Here is a 23,530-nt window from a genome sequence, read left to right as displayed (position 1 = left end):
ACTGCTAAATGAACATATCTCAGTTTGTCTTTAGAACGAGGATGATATTTCTACATTCGAATACAAGACAGCTTTGTCAAAGCAGAGCAAGAAGTATTAGATTCGTAGGATAAATTATATCATTTGATTCAACTCTTCTAACAATATTTGAGTGGGTTGGGCTTGGGTTAATTATAGATTATTTTTTTTATTAATTATTTTTAGTATTTTGATCTTTATATTTTTAAAAATTATATTAAAATCTCTATACTTACTGAAATATATAATTATTTTTAATTTTAAGTTAATACGTGTGTAACGATGTAAGAAAAAAAAGGAAACTAAATGTTTTATTTTTTTTACGCATAAAGATCTTAAAATATAAAGATTAAGATGTTAAAATAATTAATTATATTGGATAATTTATTAATTCAAAATTAGGTGGAATGCTACTTAATTGTCACGCCTATAAAGGAATTTGTCAACGTCGTACGGTATCATATCACCACAAAAGCGACGACAAGTAGTCAGATCCGTCCCACGCCGCTCCGTTACAATTGGCCAACCAATAATCTCGCACAAAATTTACAATATCGCGTCCGGAACTAACGGCCGTCGCCGTCTCATAACGGATAAAACCACAAGAAGTGCGCTCCGTCCGCTCGCTCGCTCTCCCTCCTTGCGGAACCTCCACCACTTCCTCTTCCTCTCATCCTCTCCCCTCTCTCGTCCGCCTCCGACCCCCCTATGAAACCCTAACCCCGACGCCTCTAGAAATCCCTCATCCATGGCGAAAACCCTCATCTTCTCCCCTTCCTCCTTCCTCGCCGCGCCGCTCCCTCCCCTTCCTCGCCGTAGCCGACTCGGGTTTCCGCTCTACAGGCCCCGCAGGGCGGACACGAGGGTCAGGATGAGCTTCCATGGGGCCCCACCTCCTAACGGCGTCGATTCGTTGGTGGATCTCCACGGGATCGTTTCGAGAGTGGAGAGTCTATTGTACACGCTTGCGGATGCCGCCGTGGCCACGGATGCCACTGCTGCCGCACCTGATGCTTCCACCGCGGTTCAGAAGAACGGCGGATGGTTTGGTTTCATCTCGGATGCCATGGAAGTAGTTCTCAAGGTGCTTTCTATTTTCCACGCTTTCATACGCTGGGAATTTAGAGATTTCTTACACAAGTTGCTGTCTTCTGGTATGCTGATTTTGTTGAGGGAGAGCGAGGAACTTTGAATTAGGCGCTATTCTGAAACTTGTTTGATTTCATCTGTCTAGTAAGTTTATAACTACCAGTGTTCAAAATAGATATGTTCAAAATAGTAGTTCACAAATTGAGATTCTTCTTGCAGTTATTTAGCCAAAGCATGGTCGCATTTGCAGCAATCTACTAAATGAGGAACATTTTTAGAATGACTCCTACGTTGGGAGATGAATATGATTACAAATTATTCGTTTGCCTCTTCACTAGTTTCAATCCACATGCAGTAATAAACATGCTTACCTCTATATTTGACAAACCTTTTTGTTATGCATCGTGGGACCCAAATTGTTCTGGTTTTAAGTGTTCTTTACTTGATCACATCCTCTAGTTTTCTACTTTTTATAAACTTTGTGTGGCATCAACATCGTCGTACTCGAATACATCCTTTAGCTATCTATTCTGTAAAACTACAAGTGGCATCAACTTCCTTTAAGCTATCATTATAACAACACAATCTAGCTGGTCTGTCAGACACTTACTGTATTTGGGGCATATAAGTTTACTTGTCAGCATGCTGTTTTTGGAGTATAGAGAAAATATCCTAATTGATTGTTTTGTAAGCAACTGTCTTATCTTGGCTAATGATGATTTCTATCCTTTGCTTCGTAGGCATCTCTTTGTTATTGAAAGAAAGAATGATTTACTTCTCCTAAGTTACATCATGGAATAGAAGACTAATTTGACATTGTCATATCCAGGTGCTAAAGGATGGCCTGACAGCAATACACGTACCATATTCTTATGGTTTTGCAATTATTCTACTTACGGTAATTGTTAAGGTGCTGACCTTGCCTTTGACCAAAAAGCAGGTGAGTGATCGTACTACTGCATCATAAATGAGAAATGAATTCTTCTTATTGCCTGTCAATTAGTTCCTACAGTTCTCTGCCTGTGTGCTTATAGTACAGAACTAAAACAAGTGCCATATCTCCCTTGGCTACCGTCTCCAGTTGGTTTTGCTGCATTCGTATCTCGTAGGAATATCTGATATGTGGACATCTAACTAGATGCATTTTAAAGCATACCAATTGTTATCTAAACCTCTAAGAAGTTGCTCTACCTGTTTAATCTGTTCTTATGTAAATTCTTTTTATTATTAGCTAATACATAATTTTATTGATTGCAATTGTGTCAATATGCTAGTGTATATTCTCACAGTTGCCCCTTACTCCATAGGTTGAATCAACCTTAGCTATGCAGAACTTACAACCAAAGATCAAGGCAATTCAAGAGCGATATGCAGGCAACCAGGTTTGCTCTAAATCCTCATGCTAGTCTCAGTCAAACAACTTTTAAAAGAACTCGGCACTCAATTTTGGTGAAAATAATGTGAGTCTTCATGTCTTTTTTTTCTCTTAGTTATCTGGTAATTCTTCCTGGCATTTGCAATATTGTTTTGATGTTTTTGTTTTGTTTTTAAAAGCAAATAATTAAAATTTGGTTGTAAATCGATGTTATCACTTGTAAAAGATGTGTATTTCCTTGTGGTTTGTAGAACTAAAGTAGGGTAATTTCTATACATCTAGTCATTAGGTCAAAACTTTTCCTTTTTGTTTTATCTGTATTCTTACTTTTAGGATATAATTTCTTTTTTCTGCCTTCTTCTGGCATCTAGTGTCATAAATTTCTTTGGCAACCTTATTATTTTTCTATTTATTTTGTTTTTTTTTCTCATTAGGAAAGAATACAGCTGGAGACTGCTCGTTTGTATAGACAAGCTGGGGTGAATCCATTAGCAGGTTGCTTTTCATCCCAGATTTTTTTTCAACCTATTCATCTCCATATTCGTTTCCAGTTTCTTATTGCTTAGATTCTAAAATTGCATTCCAGACTATTTCCAGAATAGTTGATGTAGAGATGTTTCAAAATTTAGTAAAATTTTAAATTAGATAGTGCTTCACTCAAGTGTGTATTCTTACTTGACAAAGGGCTTTATAACATTTTACAATCTTTTTAGAATGAATTGTTTTGATGACTGTGGTACCTGGAAAGGTCTAAGATGAAGAGCATCAATTAAGCTTTCTACTATTTAAGCGTCAATTAAGCTTTCCACTATATAATTCACTATCATCACATTTCTTTGGACTATTGGTTGGAATCGGTTTTTCAATTCATAATGTATGGTGTCTATTCGGTGGGAATTGCTCTGGGGTTCACATATCCTTAGTTATTAAGATTGAATGCTAATCTTTGATGATCTCTAGATTATTATTTTAGTATTCTAGTCTTTTTTTTTGTTATTATTAGGGGAAACAGCTGCCCATTGTTGAACACCTCATTTTATTTTCTAATTGTGCTTATTCTGGATATTTTCTATATCAAATGTCAGGCATTTCTTTTAATAATTTTTCTTGATGGCCAAAGGTTGCTTCCCCACTTTGGCTACGATACCTGTTTGGATTGGTCTGTATCAAGCTCTTTCAAATGTAGCAAATGAGGTACTCATTATCCACTTCCATTGTGTAGAAAGACAGTCATGATGTGACTCAAAGTTAAAAGTATCCTTTTGACTATCAAATTTCTGATTTGCAAAAATCTTTAACTGAAGGGATTGCTGACAGAAGGGTTTTTTTGGATTCCCTCATTGGGTGGTCCAACAACAATTGCTGCCCGACAAAGTGGATCTGGCATTTCATGGCTCATACCATTTGTGGTAATCAAATATTCTGTCACAATGGAATTACTCATAAGTAAATAGATCTTGCTTTTAAGAATTTTGTTGTTACAAAATTAGTCAGTTATGACTATTGTCATACTTTTTGTAGGATGGACATCCGCCCTTAGGATGGTCTGACACGGCAGCATACCTAGTTTTACCTGTGCTTCTTGTTGTTTCACAATATGTCTCTATGGAGATCATGAAGCCACCTCAGGTCAGTTGCATTACTCAGCTTCTTGCCCCCTTTTTCTCTCTTATCTTTTCACTTGTGAGTTGTTGGTCTAAATATCTGTTTAACCTAAACTACATGATTCCATTGGTAGACAAATGATCCAGCTACAAAGAATTCACTTCTCGTTTTCAAGTTTCTTCCTCTTATGATTGGTTACTTTTCACTATCAGTCCCTTCAGGACTCTCTATCTACTGGTACGTTGATAATTTATTTAAGTATCGTCTCTTCTGTATCCTGAAAGTTCATTTTCTTTAAGTAATATTTGTGTAGTTACAAGCTAATCCAGCATTCTTTTCAGGTTCACAAACAACGTTTTAAGCACAGCTCAACAGATATGGTTACGTAAACTAGGTGGGGCAAAACCTGTTGTTAGTGGGGATGCTGGTGGAATCATCAGTGCAGGACGCGCAAAACGTTCTGCTTCTCAGCCAGAACGAACCGGTGAAAGGTGCTTACCCATTTTAATATGAAATTGTGTTCTCTTAACTATTTGAAATATCAATCGTACTACTGACATGTACATGAAAATTAGGTTTAAGCAATTAAAAGAACAAGAAAATAGGAAAATGCTCAACAAAGAATTGCCAATTGAGGAGGGGCAGGGTTTGGCTTCCACATCAAACGCTGATGATGAGTCGGATGGGGAGTCCATCGACAAGGTTTGCTATCATTCTTATGCTTCATTTAGCCTTTCTACTTCAGTGCTAGTATGTTAGAAGAATTGAACCAGAGAGTCCACGTGCACATGTTTTAGATGTATTTATTCTACATGCACATGTTTTATCCTTAGCAGGGAATATATATTACTTCTTGGTGAAATGTGGGATTGCTCCCTCCTTTTACCTTGTTGGGTTAAAAGAGCTATAGTAGATGATTTTTGTTATATTTTGGACGAATAAGGTTTGCTTACTGGCATTAACCCAATGGCAGGGAGAAGTTCTAGAGGAGACCTATGCTTCCAATGAAAGCAAAAAACTTCCACAATATAATACTACACCGAAGAAGGGGAAGAGATCGAAAAGAAAGCGCGTAGTACAGTGATTATTTGTAGCATCTCCTCAAGTCAATATATCTCGCCATTTTTTTTTTGTTTTTGCTTTGGTTTACATAAGTTGTTCGATTCGATCAGAATAGCAGAGTATCTGGTGGGGAAAGGATCCCATTTTTTTTTTTTTCTTTTGTAGTTTTCTTTTGTCAAAGCAATATTTTCTTTAATGTATTTGTATAATCAATCTACTTAGTGTATGGCAAGATAAAAACAGATAGATCATGTCGCAAGTTGCAATATCTTCAGACCATTTTGCTATATACTTCAAATTGATATGCTCTAATGTCGTATTGAACTCTGGTTGTTTTCTGATTTGTCACAATATACTTATTATATTCATGATCGCCCGCTCGAGTCTCGATAGATCTTGTAGCAAGTTTCTTTATATCTTCAAAGCATGATATTATTATGATACTTACATTGACGCATGTCTACTGTAGTTTATTTATTGCTGTGATGCAACGCCTTTTCATGAGCATCATCTTGAAATCAAATACAAATGTCTCGAGAACGTGTGTTATTTCGGGTGGGGCCCTGCAAATTTGCGCAGCTGCCTCGTGGCGTTCGATGACCGAGAAGCGTCTACACAAACGGAACCGCTTAACTGAATATGAGACGGAGGACGTGTCTACTAATGAGTAAATCACGGGTTTCTTGTTTTCTACCCGAGCAACCTACCTGACCTATTATTCGTTGCAGATGCAGGTTCAGTGAGACCCACACATGGGACCAGCTCTGCCACCGCAGGTGAGTTCCCAGTACTCGGAAAGTGGGTGAGATAACTTTTCAATAATGATAAAAGCGGAGGGCGACAGAGAGAGAAAGGGGAAACTGCCATTTGGGAAGTCGGATCGCGAGGAAAGCAATCAGCGAAGCGGCCGAGGGTTTTCGTGGGGAGAGGAGAACACGAGAACCGGGGAGAGGAGGGGGCAAACTTTCGATCGAAACCCTAGGATCCTTCTTTCTCGCAGGGGCTACGGCGCGGCTGCCATGTCTGCGGGGATCTGCGGCAAGCGCCTAGGGTTGGAGGAAATCTTCGGGTCTCCGTTGCCGCCTCCGCCGTCGGCCAAGAGATCTCGCTGCGCTCGCTACGGATCACCTGTCCGCCACTCCAACTCCGACTTCGGCCTAGGATCCGAGGATAAACTCTCCATACTCCTCCGCATGTTCCCCGCGATGGACCGGAAGGTATTGCTCCTCCCTCTTCCACCCACCTTTCCTCTTCTTTGAGCTGGTTGGTTGGTTGGTTATGTGATGTGATACCGCTGTACGAATTGTGTTCTTGGATCAACTAAATCCAAGAACCTCCAAGAACGCGTTTCTTTCGTGATAAAGCCTGCTTTCCTTGCTTGTTGGTACCTCTGCTTTAGTGGAATAGATTGAAGATCAAGATGCACGAGCAAGTTGGGTTAAGACCTTTTGGTCTTTCATCGAACACAAACCTTCTTGCTGACTTTCATTAGGGATTTTTTTAAAGGAGAATGCAAAAGGGACAAAAGTTGTTACATGTGTTCGAGGTTATGAAGTTACGAAGCTTATAAGTTCCTTTGTTCTTGAGTGAACCTCGTTTGCTGAATTGATGAAATTGGGCAAACAGTTGGTCCTAGCAATTGGTTTAACATCTTCTTTCCTCGTTCGTGGTCAATGGTTGAACGAAGTATTTAACATTCATCATTCTGCACATCTCTGAGATAGATGTTAAGGACACCATTCTCAGTGGGTTACATATCACATTCAAACTGGTAAAACAATTTCCATTCTATTGTTGTCTCTCTGTCCTAATGTTCATAAATACCATTGTATAAATCTGGCTGTTGATTGACCTCCGTTCTCTTCCTAGCCATTCTATCTATTCCTCTGCCTGTTACTAACATATTTTTTTGTGGCTTAGGAATCAGGGAATGATTCTTGATTTATGCACGATGCATGAATTCAAGTTTCAAACTGGTGGAAGAGTGTTATTTTGATGGATTTATTTTCTTTCATAAGTGCCATGTTTGATGTTTCTGTTAGTCCATGGATGTCTTACGATATATCAGGCAATTTCTGTCATGGCAGGAGGATGTCCTTATTTGAACTCATTCTTAAGATTTATATCAGGCTATACAAAATGCTCTATGAAGTGATTAATGCATACACACAAGATAATCTTTATTGACAATTATAATCTGTCATCATTATTTTATTCATTTAGTGAGCAAATATGTTGAATGAGCTACACTTAAGTCTAATCAGTTGAGGGATGGCGTCATTCACAAATTGATACTGATTTTCTTCCTTTTTTCTGCCAATTAGGAAATGCTATTACCCAGGTTTTGATGACCTTGAACAATTTGATGTGTTTCAGGTTGTTGAAACAGTTTTGAATACTCAAGATCACAAAATTGATGATGCCATAAAGAGTCTCCATGCTCTGTGCCTTGGTGATGGTTCTTTGAGCACTGAAGGAGTGATCTCTGATTTACAATCAAATGATAGTGTTCTTGAAGGTTAGTGTTTGTATTTCCTTTTGATACCATCGCATCCATCTCAGTTTGACTATATGGGTGATACTGCTATTGTGGTGTGTGGAAACCTTTTGCATTTTTCTATTTGACCATTCATCTGATGATGCAATCCAGGTGTCATGAATTCACAGACATCTGGAGAGAAAGTTGAAGTCTCTGAGAATGATGGGGCAGACTTCCAGTCTGGGGAAGCCGGAAAAGGAACTTCTTGGGTTGATATATTTGTAAAGGAAATGATGAATGCCTCAGATTTGGGTGATGTGCGTGGTCGTGCAATGAAGATCTTGGAAGCTTTTGAAGGAGATGTTGTTGCTCAGACTACAGCAGTAGTAGAGGTAGATAACTTTGAACACTGAATTCTGTTACGGTAGAAGCATGTTTTTTTATTATTGTCTTGCTATTAATTTTTGGTCCTCCCCTTGGTTTGGTTTCATTAAGCAGAATGAGAGTAATTTGTTAAAGGAGCAACTCCATTGCTTAGTCAGAGACAACCAGATCCTAAAGAGGGCTGTTGCTATTCAGCACGAGCGAAATTCAGAGAATGAGGAGAAGATTAGGGAGGTGCAACATTTGAAGCATGCTATTTGCCAGTATCAAGAGCAAGTCCGGGCATTGGAGGTAAATAGAGGTGACTCTGGTGTCTGCTAATGTTTTAGTTTTAGCCAGGTAGGTAGTTTGAGGAATCTAAGGTTAACATAATGTTGTGTGGTTCTGACATGCCTGGTGTTTGATAATCCTCCTTCTGACTTAATTTTATTTTGTTTGAATGGTGAAAAGCTACTTGTTTTTCGCAGATGCACAATTACACATTGAAGATCCATCTTCAGAAGGCACAAGAAGCTAATTCTATTCCAGGTCGTTTCCATCCAGACATGTTCTAGGTTGCATATATCAATTGTTCAATTATGGTTGTGAGATATAAATGGGTAACCAAGAAAGAGCTTGAAAGTGTATGTTTGAGTTGGTAATTGAGCTTTCCTCATTATGTGCCACAATTAATAACAAATCAGGATCTTGTTACAGCCAGTGCAGGGGATATAAAAAAGGTGAGTGAGCTGTTTGCTCAAAAGAAATAATTTTACTCTTTTTTTTTTTGAGAAAGTGGCTCATCTCATCTCCAATGATGTAAGTTTTTTTTAGGTGGAACGAAGCCTTTTTTTTTTTCAGTTACTGTTGTAGAGGGTTCATATTTTGTTCCAGCTTGTTTGTTAAGTTCAGAAAACAGAGAGATTGTGGATGACAATAAGTTGTTTATTCTGCTAATAGTTTATTAAAGCTGTTTTGATCCATGTATCTGATTATCTTGAGTAATGAAACTATTATAGTTGAGACATGCAGGGAGTAGGAAGCTGAGTAGAAGTCTACTAGTAGATGCTTGAAGGAAATGACGAACTCTGAGTAGGTTGCATTGCAACATCGTGAGTTGATATGTTATTGTTTAAATGGTGCCTTCCAGGACTACTGTTTGTGTTTGGTTTAAGTTCATAATAATCTCTGAAACGTCTGCTTGACAGAGCAAGTTTGCTTGGCTATGGCATGGATGGTTATCGCTGAGTATGGCTTTCATGCTTCCCATTGTCTTCTTCTTCGACTCCCATGGTGTTGTGTTGTGGCTCCATGACCTGAACAAGGTATATATACATGGGAGGAACAGGGTGCCCTCAATAAAGGCACTCGAATGAGGATGTTATGAACCTGCTTTTAACATCCTGGTTCGGATTCAAAGTACTCGCTCTTAGGCAAAATGGTAACACAACTCATCCTTGTGCATTTTCATTCGTTAGATATTAACCTCTCTAATATATCTTGCTCGCATGGTAACTATTCTCTCTAATATATGTTTGGGTTAAAAGAGTGCTTAGAGCTGTAATTAGAATTGTACAATGAGATTTGTCATTGCAAGTAGATTGTTTTGATGCTTAAGGTCAGGATAATGGCATGCCTTGATATCAGGATCTGTGCATGGACCTTGATTGCTTGAATATAGGATCAACCAACTAAAATATCTTTTTCTTAAACAGCCTTTTCACCTTTTTTTTTATCTCTGTTCCACTTTGAACTGCTTTTCCGATAACTGTGTTGCATCTCTTCCTCCTTTTTTATATTAAAAATCCTGGAATGTGCATATAAAATTTATTATTGGTTAAAATAGTATGTCTGGTTTGGTTGATCAAAGAGTTAAAAAAAAAAACTCTGATTTTGTAATACTTAAAGTCAAGACTAAGGTTTCAAATTTTGAGTTACATGATAATAATCCAATAAAGAGCATAAGTGGAAGTCATAGATTTGTGGCTGGTGCAGTTGGTAGTAGTTAAATTCTCATTATGGACAGCATTGGTGATATTAAGGAAGGTATGTTGAACAATTTTAGTTTGAAGCTGGTCATGGTTATATGCTGTTTTTCCTTTTGCACATTGACTTGCATGATAATAATCCAATGAAGAGCATAAGCGGAAGGCATGTTAAATTATCATTATGGACAGCATTGGTGATAGATATCAAGGAAGGTATGTTGAACAATTTACTTGTCTTCTTTTGGGAATTGTTTTTTGGGTTTTATGTCTGAATGGTGTTGCTCTATAGAAGAGATTTTACTCGACCCCTATTCAGTGTGAGATACTTGTGAGACTACTTTCAAACAATTCAGTTGGTTTTATTTTTTTTTATTTCACCCTTAATATCAGGCATCCCGATCTCCCCTTTTGAGTTTTATTCTGAGCGTTTATGTTCTTTGTATAGGCTATAGTTGTTCTGGAATCACCAGATGACTTGTTCTTTGTATAGGCTATAATTTCTCGAGAGCGTGTTCTTACGAGAAATTAAAAAAAGACTGATCTTCGATGGTCATTTGTCAGTTACATTCATATAAAACAGTGCTTCCTTTTGTATCTACTTTGGTGTTCAGGTATTTTTCGTGACGCCAGCTGGACTTGGTAAGCGTTAAAAAAACAAACTTGGTGATTTGAAACTTAAAATAAATGTTTTAAAATAAATGCTACTTTAAAAAAATTATTAATTTAAAATATCTACATTAACATCTTCTTGCAATGTGTCGCGAAGTGATCGCTTGGAAAAAAGAACCCCGGTCGTAAAGCTTGCATTACTAAACCTATAGAGGTGCATGATTTTCACATTAAAAACTCGCCCTTTGAATTATAGTGAGATGGCTATCCAAAATTTTCAAGTTATTATTATTTTTCTTATTCTTTGCCACTCGTCCTACCTCGATCCCTCGTGTTCACGCGATTTACTTTTGATATTTCTTGTTCTATATTTTTTTAATAACTTCACATAAGATTTTAACAATTTTTATCCCTAATGATTTTGTTTGTTGCTCGTTGTTGGGAATTCGTGATTACCATTGCCGCAAGGATTTCTTGAAAATAATATTTTCCAAAGTGTTCGACAGTAATTTGAAAATAATAGACTGCTCTTTGTTGAAACTTAATCGAATCTGTATGACGTCGGAAAATAAGAAATATCGCTGAAGCGCCGCAATCACAGCCTCTCGCTTGCCTGCAGCGTCGAACTTTTGAATTAAGCAAATCAGATTTCTATATAAACAATGAAACAAGGAACAAAATTGAAAGACACAGATCATTCCAAGTATTTAAAACACAGGCAGAAGAGCAATATTTAAACCGTACAAAACACCTTGGGAACGCAATAAGCTATATATCGAATCATCATGATGATCTCGTTCCATCATAAGTTCTGTTATGTACCAAAACATCAGTTCCCATCAACACCTCACATGAAAAAGGAAAAATATTTACCAACGGCGACAACAATTAAAACTTTCCGGAGGTGGGCAAAAATTCCACGGAACTAAAATTTGGATTAGTCAAGAATACAAAATCAGTTCGACGGTTAAGCAATGCAACTGATTAAGAAACAGAAACACACGAACAACAACCAAAGGCTCGAGACTCAAGAATCTTTGATAATATGAATGAGAAACAACAACAACAACAACAAATGACCAGGCCCCCCCCCCCACAAAAAACAAAGAAGGCACTAATATTTGATTCAACCAAAAGGAAGTAAAATCAAGATCCGTAAAGAACACAGAATCAGTTCAGTTCGATAAAGAAGCTATGCAGTTTAATTGAAAAAAAGATGAACACAAACAACAAATGACTCGAGAATTTTGACAAATTGAAAAGACCTCGAACAGCAAGCCAAAGAACACAAATCTCAAATGCTCGACAGAGACCAACAACCCACGAAACACCAACAAGACTCTGCCTAAACAACATACGGCCACATACATGGCAAAGCACAATTTGCAAGAGCATGGAAGAAATGCAACAAGAACAAGAACAACGAAGAAGCAAAGGACAATGTCAGGGCATCAGCACAATTTGAGATACCAAGATCCAACAGAAAATAATCAAAAATCAAGATCGGTCGAGAATACAAAATCAAATTAATAGAGAAGAGAAACAATGCAGCCGATCAAAACAACAACAATAAATGGCTCGAGAATCTTGTTAATTCAAGAAGACGAAGAGATTTCCAACAAGTGAAAAATTCATGACGAACGAAAACACTCCATTGGAGTAATTAATACGAGGCTGAATGGTAAAGCACAACTGCAAGGGAAGATATGTACGTTCGTTCTGGTTATGAAACAAACAAGAGTGGAACAAGTCAGAGAACAGCAGATCATCAAGAGTACAGAATCAGTTGGAGACAGAAGCGATGCAGATGATCAGAAAGAGAGAAAACATAAACGACAAACAAGTGTTAAAATCAACAAGGCAAAGAGATTATGAACAACAAGAAGTCAAAGGACATACAACTCAGCAGCATTAACAAAGAACAAGAATACGTGAAAAAGCAATATTCCATCTGAACAATCCACAGCTATATGGAAAACCATAGCCGTAAAAGAAGAATTCTATGGTGCTAGTAACGAACAAAGAAGAGCGTCAAAAAAAGTCTAACAAGTATATCACAGAATCAATCCAACTGAAAAGCAATGCATCTGATCGAAGCAGAATAATACATACAACAAATAGATCAAGAATCTTGACGGTCAGTTTCAAGAAACAACAAGACTTGGAAGAAGAACAAGTAAACGAACAAAGAAGAGCGTCAAAAAAAGTCTAACAAGTATATCACAGAATCAATCCAACTGAAAGGCAATGCATCTGATCGAAGCAGAATAATACATACAACAAATAGATCAAGAATCTTGACAGTCAGTTTCAAGAAACAACAAGACTTGGAAGAAGAACAAGTAAACGAACAAAGAAGAGCGTCAAAAAAAGTCTAACAAGTATATCACAGAATTTATCCAACTGAAAGGCAATGCATCTGATCGAAGCAGAATTATACATACAACAAATAGATCAAGAATCTTGACAGTCAGTTTCAAGAAACAACAAGACTTGGAAGAAGAACAAGTAAACGAACAAAGCTTGGAGACTTAACAAAATTATGTTCCGATAGTCAAACAAAGAAGAGTGTGGAAGAAGCCTGACAACAATAATAACAACCAAACCTAAAGCAGAAGAATGAAGAAACATCACAATTAATGAAGTGTAATATGATGTAGAAAAGGCGACCAAGTATTGCCTTGATGTCGTCGTTTGACACCCTATAATAATCCAAGTTGGAGATACAAGCTTGGTGCCCGTCTCCATCGAGGAAACCCTAACCGTCGAAGAAGGGCAACCCATCTGGGCCGGAGATCTAAATTAATAACCCCAAAAATCGCCGGAGACCATGAACGTACCTTCTCCGTCGAGCAAGTGACGAAGTAGTTAACCGAAAGATTGGGCAAGCGACGGGCGGAGCCAGCGTCGCGAAGACACCTCCGAGGTCGCGCCTTCTTGATGTTCTTGATGACGTCGTCGAGGGACATGTACAGCGCGACGGTCATCACCGATCGGGCTGCTGACCAAGGCAGAGGTCGAGCGGCGATCGGTGGCCGAGGGAGAAGTTTTTGGGCTGAGAGGTGGTCGGATCGATCAGACGAGACGGCCCTCGGGGTTAAGAGGACATGACCAGGTGTAAGAAGAGAGGGGCAGCGGGAAATACACTGTCTGTGTGACCACATATGTAGAGATATTTCTCTAAGTCGGTGAAGGTGGCTGCCACGTCAGTCAAACGGCAGAAAGAACGCCCTGAATTAAAGTGACAATTGTAATTTAAAAAGATATATATATATATATATATAATGACAAGTGGACGCAAAAGGGATTCGCATCGACGCAAATGCTCAATGGCATCATTCCTGTCTCAAAATCAAGATGAGCCACTTTTCATCAAGATGCCTACATGATTTAGCATATGAAAAGCCACTTTTCATAACTCTTGTGAACAAAAAACATGATCATGGCACCAAACCCCAAACTTGATAGTTGAAGCAAAGTAGAGACAAAGCTGCACTTGAAAGCACAAGTTATGATCAGAACACCGACAAGTTGGAACTTCAGGGAGTGGTCATTTATTTCTACACAAGCATATCTTTAGGTTGCAAAGTTGGTAATAGCAGAATGGTAAAGATTGCAGATACAGCTTATAGAGAAATTGAAAATCCAGAACTAACCTCCCCAACAGTTTTAACAATATAAACTTTAATAAACACACCTCTACTGTATTTAGAACATAATAAAGGAAAAGGGATTAAGAGAACAGATCGACCTCACAGAAATCCACCATCCGTCCACGATGAACCAGATTTTCCATTTTGATTGGCAGCATTGTTTGATGAGCTATAGTGGTAATTAGCATAGCCATCGTCTTCTTTCATGTCATCCCAACCTGCCCAGCTTTCACTACTTTGTGTTCCTTTCCTAGGTTCTTCTCTCCTTTCTTTCTCGTCCCAGTTATCCCAGGAAGAGCTCACAGAATTGTAATGCTTGTTTGGATTCTCTTGAGGTGAATTCCAACTCTTGTTGTCCTGACCAAACTCTTGATAGTATCCATTTTTTACACTTTCCTTCTGTGACCAATCATCCACCTTCCAGCTGATCCCTTCGTTACTGTATTCCTCAACTTTTTGCGATGCCATTGCCATGACACCTTTCATGATTCCCCATGTCCTCTGCCCAATTTCAGTGGATTTTGTGGCTACCACACTCACAGTTTCATTGACCTTCTGATCGTATCCTGACTCCTTCATCTGTGTTACAAAAATAAGGACATATATTATTGTATATATAATAAGATTCTTGCAATACATAGAACAGGAAGCATAAATGCAAAAACCCGATATAACATAAATATTCATAAATTCTCCGACAATATCCTATGACTGTTCAAAAGTTGGCAACAAGATATCATCCATGAAAAGAAATAAAAACTAATTCAAAAAAGAAAAGTCTACAAGCAAGCACAGAGCAAACAACAACGATAACAATGTGCAACTAGGCTAATAGCTAAAATAATGACAAAAATAATGGAAAAAACAGAAAAGCTGACCTGTGACTACATATGACATGATATGGTATAGATCCCAACTATTTACGGTTGACATCATTAAGTCCCTTCTTGCAATTAATGTCTGCTTGGGGCAGTATCACCATCACCACAACTATTCTATTAAGTACTTAGATCTGAACATCACTACTCAAACGAGCATCTACTTCAAACTCAACTAAAATGATGATTCATCAAAAAGTACATACATACATACAAAACGACGAAGCTATGAGACATGGATACTTCAAAATTGCTTGTCACATTCATGCTAAACACATGCCGAACATGGTGCTTATAAGTTACTCCTTGGACGTCCATCGGATACTTTCTATAGCATTTGAATATTAATTGTTTATCAAAATGACCTGATAGTTATATGGCACTTAGGAGATACCTCTATACATTCTGCCACAGAAACTAATTTTTTCTTAAATGTTGACTTCTTATGTCATTTGTAATAAGCATAAAAAGATAAAAATAATTATTTGTCCTAAATTACTCTATATATTTGTGGTACTATATTGAGAAAAATATTTCTTCTGATAAATAGGCTAGGATGCTAGATATTTGCTGGTTCTCATGAAATAACAATATTTGATGACACTATAAACGGATGTCATTGTTTGGCATGAAATATTATACATTTCAATTACTTTTCATTATTTTATCCATGTAATATACTACCATATGTTTCAAGAGTTTATGCGTTGGCATTATCTGCAGCTTATCCCGTTGTTATCCCATATTCATACCCATGCTCACAGCACAGATGTGGAGACTTAATAGAATAATGGTCTCCATGAGACATCTTTTATGTGATTGTTCCGATTGAAGGGAAAACTCTTGCTATATAAGCTTATAATGTAACAGAGATGATTGTTATAAAGAGAACACTAGTTTATATACTGTTAAACCCTCTTGCCATCAAACTTTTTTTGTTGTCAGTCACAGAAATTATAGTTTCTTGATTCATGTTTAGGAGCACAATGCCAAATCATTGAGTTCTTTTTTCCGTATAGAATTTACATGAAAATTTTATTAAAACAGACATTACAGATACAATAATGACCACTGATAGTGATGACGGTGTTCATAAATACTGTTCTGAATGATTGTGTTAATTGGTAAGACTAGATTAAGAACATTACCTAAAATAATGAAAATCTCTCCTAGAGAAATAGAGGTCTTGAAGACAGGTATTAAGAGGGCATTATATAAAATTTTATAAACGATACAGAATCCGAATGTTATATACAGTGGCAGCAAAAAACAACAAAGGGAAGCTAACATTCTCCTACATGCATTGAGCAAATCTGAGACATCCATAAACAATACCTTGGAAGTCAACTCCTTTGTGCCTGCTTGGACAACACTAGCAGCAGAGCTTGCAACTAAGGATAGCCGGCCAAGACCCTATCAAAATGAAAAATAGGTACGTGAGTTTATTCAAGATAACTAGTTCGGAACCTAGAAACTGAAATGATATACTCAAATAAAAGGGAAAATTAATAAATTGTGAACAGTGGAAACAAGTGGAACTTGCAGTTAGAATTATAGATACAAAAAAAAAGCACAAACAAACAGAGAGAGATGTAACAAGAAAAAATGCATGGCTGATAGTGAAGAAAGAGAATGATGTGCTCAAAAAAAGAATAGGAAAGTGGAGGTCTCATTAAATATGCAAAATGTGCTTATGGCAACATTTCACATAATTCACCACAGATAGAATCTTGTATAAGTAACTTGAAATTTTGTGCATATATCCTCCCTGGCTAGTCCCAAGCCCCAAGGTGGTCGGACTTACGTAGTAAAAATCTAGCTGAACATTTACAAAAAGAAATTTGAAAATGGATGCAAAACAAATAATCATTGGATTGGCCTAATGGAAATAAATGTAGACTGCCCTTAAAAAGCTTCATTATTTTTTATGTTATTATTTGTATCTTATATGACAATTGACTATCTTATAATTTATGCTTTATGACAAACCTTGATGTGTATAAGCATATGAAATATTATAGAGAAGGTTGTTCATGAAATTTTTGCACAGGAGCTTCTAGTCCCAATCTTGTTAGTTGAAAAAATCTGCTTCATCTTCCAAACTGGGATAGTCACGGTCCAACATTTGCTTCAAAAGTTTGTAATTAAGTTCTTTAGAGGGACACCTATGATTAGCATAATCACCTAGCAAAGAGCAAGTTTTGACAGACCAACCACCATTCTTTTGCTGATGCTTAAACTATATACTTACAACAGACAAAATATCCAAGACTTCCAGGTTAACCCACAATGAAGCACATTAGTGTGATATCAGTATAAATTTGTGGACAAACTAGAACATGCTAACTTTTAAACAAAGAACCAGACAGTATTTTTTGTATGAAATTATGTTGCTGTTTCCATTATTACAAAAGAACAAATTACTTAATTACAAGAAGGTCCTCAGTCTTGAACTATGCTAGAGTCAAGGAAATAGTAATTACAGCATGGTCTGCAATCTGTCTTTCTGCAGATACTTTACAGCAATGACAACTCTAGTTGATGTATTCTGGAGAACAATGTAAAAGAGCAAGAGACTGCATCTTTGCTTCTAAAGGTGTGGTTACAGTTTTACATTTGGATAAGCAAAATATGCAAGGTCACTTAACCTCAGATAATTGATAAGATTGCAACATGTAAATCTAAAACGTAGGCAATTTTTATGTGAATTGTTCATCACCTGAGAGACAATCGAAACTGTGTCTCGGAGCATATCACCTTGTGAATTATTACTCTGAGGAGGCGGCGGTGGCGTGGAACCAAATCCCACGTACTTCCCCCCCTGCGATGGTGGGATCCCTTCAGGGCGAGAATCATTTTCAGCCATCTTCCTGGAGAAAAAGCTCTCCTTGTTTGCAGCCGACGCCTCCAGCTGCGCCCTGGTATAGATATCCTCTGTTGATCTAGATCTGGGCGGCGGGGGTGCCCCACCAATCCCGCTACCGCTCCCGGTCCTAAAGTTGCCCGTTGATTGATTCCTCCTCATATCGGAATAGGAGGAGGACTGGTAGTCATCGTTGTCCCAACTATCCCAGCCTCCGTTACTCGACTGGTGGGCGCCTTTCCCACCACTCCGCCCCAAAGGCGGCTTGGCACCAGAATTGAGCGATTCTTTGACGATCGGTGGGTCCTGCCACGAGCGACCCTCGGCCAAGGCCTGGATGCGGTCACGATAAACGGCGGCGCCCCGGGTATTGTACTTGGCGACGATGTCGGTCTCCTTGGGGACGCCGTAGCGGGCGAGGAAGGCGTTGAGGCGGTCGTTGCCTCCGGCCTCCATCTTCTTGAGTTGGATCTCGGACCAGGAGTCCATGGTAACGGATCGGACGAAGCTGATGTGGACGCCGAGGCCACGGTGCTTGCCGGAGCACTCGAGGCACATGAAGACGCCGTAGGAGACGGAGGCCCACTGCGGGTTCTTCTGGGCGCAGTCGACGCACGTCTTGTTCCCCGGCTGCGATTGGAGCTGGCGGAGGCGTCGCGAGGCCGAGGCGGCCGCCATTCCGGATCCCGATCCGGACAAATTCCGGATCGGCGGTTCAAAGAAGGAAGAGGGTTCGATCCCAAGAAGGATGAACGGCGGGAGGAGAACAAAAATCAGATCGCGACACTAGCGAGGGAGGGATCGAGGGGGAGACGCTTGAGGGATTCGGCGAGTATCTTCGTCCTCCTCTCCGTCGATCTCCTCCAGCAGGCTAGGGGCCACGGTACCGAAGAAACGCTCACTTAATTGGCAAGAATCAGGTGAGGGTGGCAATTGGGAAAGGTCATTCCCAGCCTGAGACTTGGATCACCGAGCACCGTGGCTTTTGCTTTTGGGCCATCACCGGATGGGCTTCTCCTTCATGCGGGTTTTCGGCTTACAACATTTATAATATATAAAGATATGATGTAAATTAATAACGAGAAGCTCAATATCCAATTGATAGTATCACGGGAGACATGTGACCATAATAAACATGGACCAACAATATCAGGTCCTTTATTAGTCTGTGTCACTACTGGCTTCACTACTAAGCAGTACATATATATATATATATATATAGTGGCCCGACTTCTCGTAATTACCATTCTAATCAAACTGGCCTTCACCGACGGCCAACGAGTCTTCATCGACGGCCAAATATTTCTTTTTCCGTCTACTCTTTTAGATATATAAGATATTATTCTAAAATCACCGAAACTTTAGGCAACTAAAGAGTAGCCACCTTTAAAAATTGAACAGAAACACAAAAAAATTCTCAAATATAACCATGAAGAAACATCACAAACAAAACGTTCAAGTACCATAAGACAACACGACATTCTTAGGTTTGCAGTTTCTGGAACTCGAAATTACCATGGTGTTCTCATCCTCAGCCCAGGAAAACAGCACAAGCAAAATGCAAAATGGCAACCACTACAGGCAAGATAAACGGAAACCATCGGATGGATGAGTGTAAATGTGTCGTGCTTATTTATCTACAATCATCAACATGATATTTGTGTAAACATTGCCCCTGACGATGACTTCTCATGTTGCCTCTGCCATAGAAATATGCACTTTAGCAAGTGCCTCCCTCAAGACGGTGCTTCGGCACTTTGTATCTTGCTTGCATACTGCATATTCTAAGGCTTCCGTGCTCGATTTTTCATGTCCATTCAGCTGCAATCCGTCCTCGGTGATTTGCAACCTGAAAAAAATATAGTGAGGTTCATTCTTACTAACAAGTGCATAGATGGAACAATTCTTCTCAAATTGTTATTCTAATCCAGAATAAACCTCGTATCCACAGGTTCAGCCATATTGGTGATGCTGCTCCTATTTGCAATTCTCCTCTCGGTATTACTCCCCCGAGTGGACTTACCTTTGTGCTTGTGTTTATTCCCATCTTTCCTCTTTGCTTTGTGCCGGTGGTGATAGCTCTTCTTTACAGTGTGCGACAACAAGGTGCACGGTGGATCATATACCTCAGGAGCCCATTTTACATGTAACTTCACATTCAAAGGTGAACCATTCTGGGTACGGCTTCCCTTCATGGCAGAAATCAGATTGGAGGAGGCCTGGAGAATAGCAGTCCACTCAATAGATTAAGGAGCAAAAATATGAAATACTGCAGAAATGAACGTATATTGCCACAGAACCTCAATCAGTGAAATATGCATAGTCCACTTCTACATGAAAATTACAATCACATGGAAGCTCTATCATGAATCACATTTTAGCTATGTAATCAAAGAAAAAAGTACAAAATCATATGACAGACAATGCCATCAGCAATAAAATCTAGCAACGTCAATTGCATCTAGCGCCAACCCTGTCTAAGATTACTAACAGCACTGCATATAATCACATGGAAGCTCAGAAATATGAAATACATGAAAATCCACTCAATAGATTAAGGAGCAAAAATATGAAATACTGCAGAAATGAACGTATATTGCAACAGAACCTCAATCAGTGAAATATGCATAGTCCACTTCTACATGAAAATTACAATCACATGGAAGCTCTATCATGAATCACATTTTAGCAATGTAATCAAAGAAAAAAGTACAAAATCATATGACAGACAATGCCATCAGCAATAAAATCTAGCAACGTCAATTGCATCTAGCGCCAACCCTGTCTAAGATTACTAACAGCACTGCATATAATAAACAAATGATCAAGTATACTTGTACATTCATGTTATCTCCTACTGGGAGAAACAACAAATTCCAGTCCATGAGAGAAAAAAACAATGACCTTCCTTTCTCATCATATTCCACTCTCTGCTTTATAGGATAAGCTTTGCATTTTCACCAAATAAAAAGGTGTAGTCCCTCAATATCATTGCTTTCTAAAGATCTTTGTGCTGGCATGCAAAATTTTATATATAATGCTCAACCATAAACAAACATGTTCAGTATGATACATCACCAAGAAAACCTGCACGGTGTAAGGAAAACAACATAAGCATTAAACATTACTTAGAAAACCAGAAACTCACAGGAAGAGAGGCTGAACGTTCATATGTAGGATAATTAGATGTGAAGGAACACTTGTCTTGAAGAGCTGTTTCTGGCCTACAACCACCATTTATAGACAAGTCAGCAGCATCCACCTCTATCGAGGAAGGAAATGTTGCAGACTTGGCCAAGGCTTTCTGTTTCTTCAAATCGAAAGGAGCCGGACGACATAACTCTTTGTAAGCTTCGGTCTGCTTTAGTTCAATTACTTCCTCATCTGAGGTTGCATTAGAACCAGAAAAGTGTCCTTGAAGATCACCAACAGGGCATATCATAGCAGGAGCAACAGTAGTGTCTTGAACTGTTAACACATCCTTTTCACTAACAAAAGGAACACTCGAGATCCCATGAAATGTGATGTTCACAGTATCTTCAATTTTCCAACAGGCACTCTCTTCATTTTCTACATGTGACTTCTCACAGCCAAGGCCATATACATAAAAGCCACAACTAGTGTCGACAATAAGCGTATCACCACGAGAGAAACTGTCCATCTTGCTGCAGTTGTATCAAGAGCCGATAAGGGTTCACATCAATAACAATTTCACGTATGTACATTAAGTATCAAGAATGTAATAAAATAGTAGCAAGAAAATTATGCCACGGAAGTTTATTGGCTAAACATGAAGGACATAACAGTGTAAGTACCTACCTCAAACCCCCTTACAGGAATACGAGAGAGCACTTAATCGTTGCATAGTTGATTAATACTGAAAAGAATAAAACTAATCTAGTTACAATACTATTTAGACATTGATTTTTACCACATAAAGAGGAAGACACCTCACCTGAAGGCAGATGCAATAAGTCACCTTAGAATAAACTGAAACATGTCAGCTACAAAAATCTAGCAAAAGAGAACAGAATAATGTTTCCTTTAAAAAGGATAGCACATGGTGTGCATCAAAATTAAGCAACAAGAACACAAGGCTTGCAATTTGATCGCTGTGTACAGAGTTCGATACGATGACTAAACTTTAACGACAGATAGAAGTCTGCTGATCAGATAAGCCAAACAACAGCAAGGAGGACAGATCATCTGCCGCACGAAAAAAAGAAAATCGTAAACAATACAAAAGAAGAAAGCTTTCTTAGAATAACAGCAACGTAGAAGGGTAGCATCAGTTACCTTCGCATGTATAAGAAACCAGAGCCAATCGAACACTCCTCCAACTCACAATTCGCCGCTGGCAGCCAATCAAGGAAAATATCCAAAGTTATCTAAGAAAACCCTTCCGGATCAAAGAAAAGGGACCGGGAGACGAGAAGGAAGCCCTAAAACAACCGCTGTGCCACGCGCGGATCGCACTACTGACTCAAATTACCGCGACGACTCCATTTCTCGAGTGGCTTAAGGCGATGGGAGCAAGAACCGCCGTTGAACGAGGTAGCCGACGGGCTCATGACCGCGCGGCTAGGGGGGAGCCCTGCGTACACCGAAGGCATGGTCGATGCCCGCGGCGGGAAGGAACACTAGATCGCGATCCGACGAACCCCAACTCGACGCCGCCCGATCCAAATTAGCCCATTCAACGACTGAACAGAAGCAGAAAATATCGAAGAAGATTTGAAGCAACCCTAGTCACCTCGATCGGAGAAATGGGGAGACGAACGGGGGCTTTATGGCAGGTCAAGCCTCACGGTCAACGACCAACAGCAGATAGTGGACCAGCATCCACTGATGATTGACACGTGGCATATCCGGGTTGAGACCGACGACTAGTAGCCATGGCGTTCTACAGTCTACATCAACATGCAAATCGTACGTGTGCCAGTTACACTATGGTGGGCCATAGGCAAACGCGTCCGGCCCGACACACGCGCGTAAAGTGTAAACGTAAATGATGATACACAGTCTCCTCCTGTCGGACATCTGTTCAAATTAAACTTAGAGATGCATAAAAATATATATTAAACCATGATGTAGTTTACTTTGATCGAACCCTACCACCAGCCAACGACAAGTTCATCGGCCTGCCTTTTTCTATTATCTTCTTCGTGCAGTCTAGGTCAAACAATCGGCAATTCAACGTCCCAAGACTTTTCCTCTGTCATCACCGAGCCGGCTGGTTAAACCCTAAAAATATCAACAGATTAATCTTTTGCTGCGTGTTTGCACCATTAAAGCAATCCAACTAAGATGAAAGTTCATATATAAGGATAGAGCAGATGCTACCACGAAAGATGATCGAGTATACAGAATTAAACGAGAGATGTGGACTAAAACCGGTCCACCTCTCTAGAAAAGAAAGGTAAACGGAAATAACACCACCAACCAAGCACAAAGCCATCTCATCAACTACAATGTGAACTATTCTGGGCGTCATACCATTTCGAACTGACATGGAGCTATTCTGGGTCTCGCTTGAGGAGCACGAACT

At 39.1% G+C, this 23,530-nt stretch overlaps 4 protein-coding genes across 9 annotated transcripts; 2 read left to right on the top strand and 2 right to left on the bottom strand.

Moving 5' to 3' along the window:
* The first annotated feature begins 640 nt into the window (after positions 1 to 640).
* LOC135674818 (inner membrane protein PPF-1, chloroplastic-like) lies at positions 641 to 5,461 on the top strand. The gene is made up of 11 exons (XM_065185016.1): positions 641 to 1,102; positions 1,937 to 2,047; positions 2,415 to 2,489; positions 2,917 to 2,977; positions 3,603 to 3,676; positions 3,787 to 3,891; positions 4,004 to 4,111; positions 4,221 to 4,324; positions 4,429 to 4,578; positions 4,663 to 4,789; positions 5,061 to 5,461. Exons 1-11 carry the CDS (start codon positions 767 to 769, stop codon positions 5,169 to 5,171), a joined length of 1,362 nt encoding a protein of 453 aa, XP_065041088.1. The 5' UTR covers positions 641 to 766; the 3' UTR covers positions 5,172 to 5,461.
* A 170-nt stretch (positions 5,462 to 5,631) lies between these two features.
* On the top strand, positions 5,632 to 10,577 carry LOC103986143 (uncharacterized). Of its 4 annotated transcripts, none has more exons than XR_010513721.1 (7): positions 5,661 to 6,366; positions 7,526 to 7,667; positions 7,800 to 8,020; positions 8,127 to 8,303; positions 8,480 to 8,731; positions 9,024 to 9,103; positions 9,200 to 10,577. XR_010513721.1 is itself a non-coding variant. In XM_065185018.1 (5 exons), exons 1-4 carry the CDS (start codon positions 5,971 to 5,973, stop codon positions 8,331 to 8,333), a joined length of 966 nt encoding a protein of 321 aa, XP_065041090.1. In that variant the 5' UTR covers positions 5,632 to 5,970; the 3' UTR covers positions 8,334 to 8,351; positions 8,480 to 8,974. The 4 variants fall into 4 exon arrangements, 2 of the variants coding, with proteins under 2 accessions (XP_065041090.1, XP_065041089.1); XR_010513720.1 differs by having other exon boundaries at positions 9,011 to 9,103; XM_065185018.1 differs by lacking the exons at positions 9,024 to 9,103; positions 9,200 to 10,577 and having other exon boundaries at positions 5,632 to 6,366; positions 8,127 to 8,351; positions 8,480 to 8,974.
* A 3,542-nt stretch (positions 10,578 to 14,119) lies between these two features.
* LOC103986144 (ADP-ribosylation factor GTPase-activating protein AGD7) lies at positions 14,120 to 18,971 on the bottom strand. The gene is made up of 3 exons (XM_009404049.3): positions 17,839 to 18,971; positions 16,455 to 16,532; positions 14,120 to 14,820 (listed from the first exon to the last, which is right to left on the bottom strand). The coding sequence occupies exons 1-3, from the start codon at positions 18,658 to 18,660 to the stop codon at positions 14,341 to 14,343; spliced, it is 1,380 nt and encodes a 459-aa protein (XP_009402324.2). The 5' UTR covers positions 18,661 to 18,971; the 3' UTR covers positions 14,120 to 14,340.
* Positions 18,972 to 19,375: 404 nt separating this feature from the next.
* Positions 19,376 to 22,760, bottom strand: LOC135674817 (uncharacterized). 3 transcript variants are annotated; one of them, XM_065185013.1, is made up of 6 exons: positions 22,279 to 22,760; positions 21,938 to 22,188; positions 21,802 to 21,859; positions 21,131 to 21,647; positions 19,921 to 20,201; positions 19,376 to 19,831 (listed from the first exon to the last, which is right to left on the bottom strand). In XM_065185013.1, the coding sequence occupies exons 4-6, from the start codon at positions 21,641 to 21,643 to the stop codon at positions 19,672 to 19,674; spliced, it is 954 nt and encodes a 317-aa protein (XP_065041085.1). In that variant the 5' UTR covers positions 21,644 to 21,647; positions 21,802 to 21,859; positions 21,938 to 22,188; positions 22,279 to 22,760; the 3' UTR covers positions 19,376 to 19,671. The 3 variants fall into 3 exon arrangements, with proteins under 3 accessions (XP_065041085.1, XP_065041086.1, XP_065041084.1); XM_065185014.1 differs by lacking the exon at positions 21,802 to 21,859; XM_065185012.1 differs by lacking the exons at positions 21,802 to 21,859; positions 21,938 to 22,188.
* Positions 22,761 to 23,530: the final 770 nt, after the last annotated feature.

Source organism: Musa acuminata, chromosome BXJ1-5, assembly GCF_036884655.1.
Source record: "Musa acuminata AAA Group cultivar baxijiao chromosome BXJ1-5, Cavendish_Baxijiao_AAA, whole genome shotgun sequence".
Lineage (NCBI taxonomy): Eukaryota > Viridiplantae > Streptophyta > Magnoliopsida > Zingiberales > Musaceae > Musa > Musa acuminata.
This window is presented reverse-complemented; position numbering and strand designations above follow the sequence as displayed.

Bases quoted from the DNA above. Each gene is read 5' to 3' on its own strand.
- LOC135674818 (XM_065185016.1), top strand. From the start codon at position 767: ATGGCGAAAACCCTCATCTTCTCCCCTTCCTCCTTCCTCGCCGCGCCG. The intron at 1,103-1,936 runs GTGCTTTCTATT...TGTCATATCCAG, and splicing joins CCATGGAAGTAGTTCTCAAG to GTGCTAAAGGATGGCCTGAC. The intron at 4,325-4,428 runs GTACGTTGATAA...CATTCTTTTCAG, and splicing joins TCAGGACTCTCTATCTACTG to GTTCACAAACAACGTTTTAA.
- LOC103986143 (XM_065185017.1), top strand. From the start codon at position 5,971: ATGATAAAAGCGGAGGGCGACAGAGAGAGAAAGGGGAAACTGCCATTT. The intron at 6,367-7,525 runs GTATTGCTCCTC...GATGTGTTTCAG, and splicing joins TCCCCGCGATGGACCGGAAG to GTTGTTGAAACAGTTTTGAA. The intron at 7,668-7,799 runs GTTAGTGTTTGT...GATGCAATCCAG, and splicing joins AAATGATAGTGTTCTTGAAG to GTGTCATGAATTCACAGACA.
- LOC103986144 (XM_009404049.3), bottom strand. From the start codon at position 18,660: ATGGCGGCCGCCTCGGCCTCGCGACGCCTCCGCCAGCTCCAATCGCAG. The intron at 16,533-17,838 runs GTGATGAACAAT...TCATTTTGATAG, and splicing joins CAGTTTCGATTGTCTCTCAG to GGTCTTGGCCGGCTATCCTT. The intron at 14,821-16,454 runs GTATTGTTTATG...TTTGTAACACAG, and splicing joins CAAAGGAGTTGACTTCCAAG to ATGAAGGAGTCAGGATACGA.
- LOC135674817 (XM_065185012.1), bottom strand. The intron at 20,202-21,130 runs GTGAGTTTCTGG...GCTATTCTCCAG, and splicing joins AACGTTCAGCCTCTCTTCCT to GCCTCCTCCAATCTGATTTC. The intron at 19,832-19,920 runs GTTTATTCTGGA...TATTTTTTTCAG, and splicing joins GCTGAACCTGTGGATACGAG to GTTGCAAATCACCGAGGACG.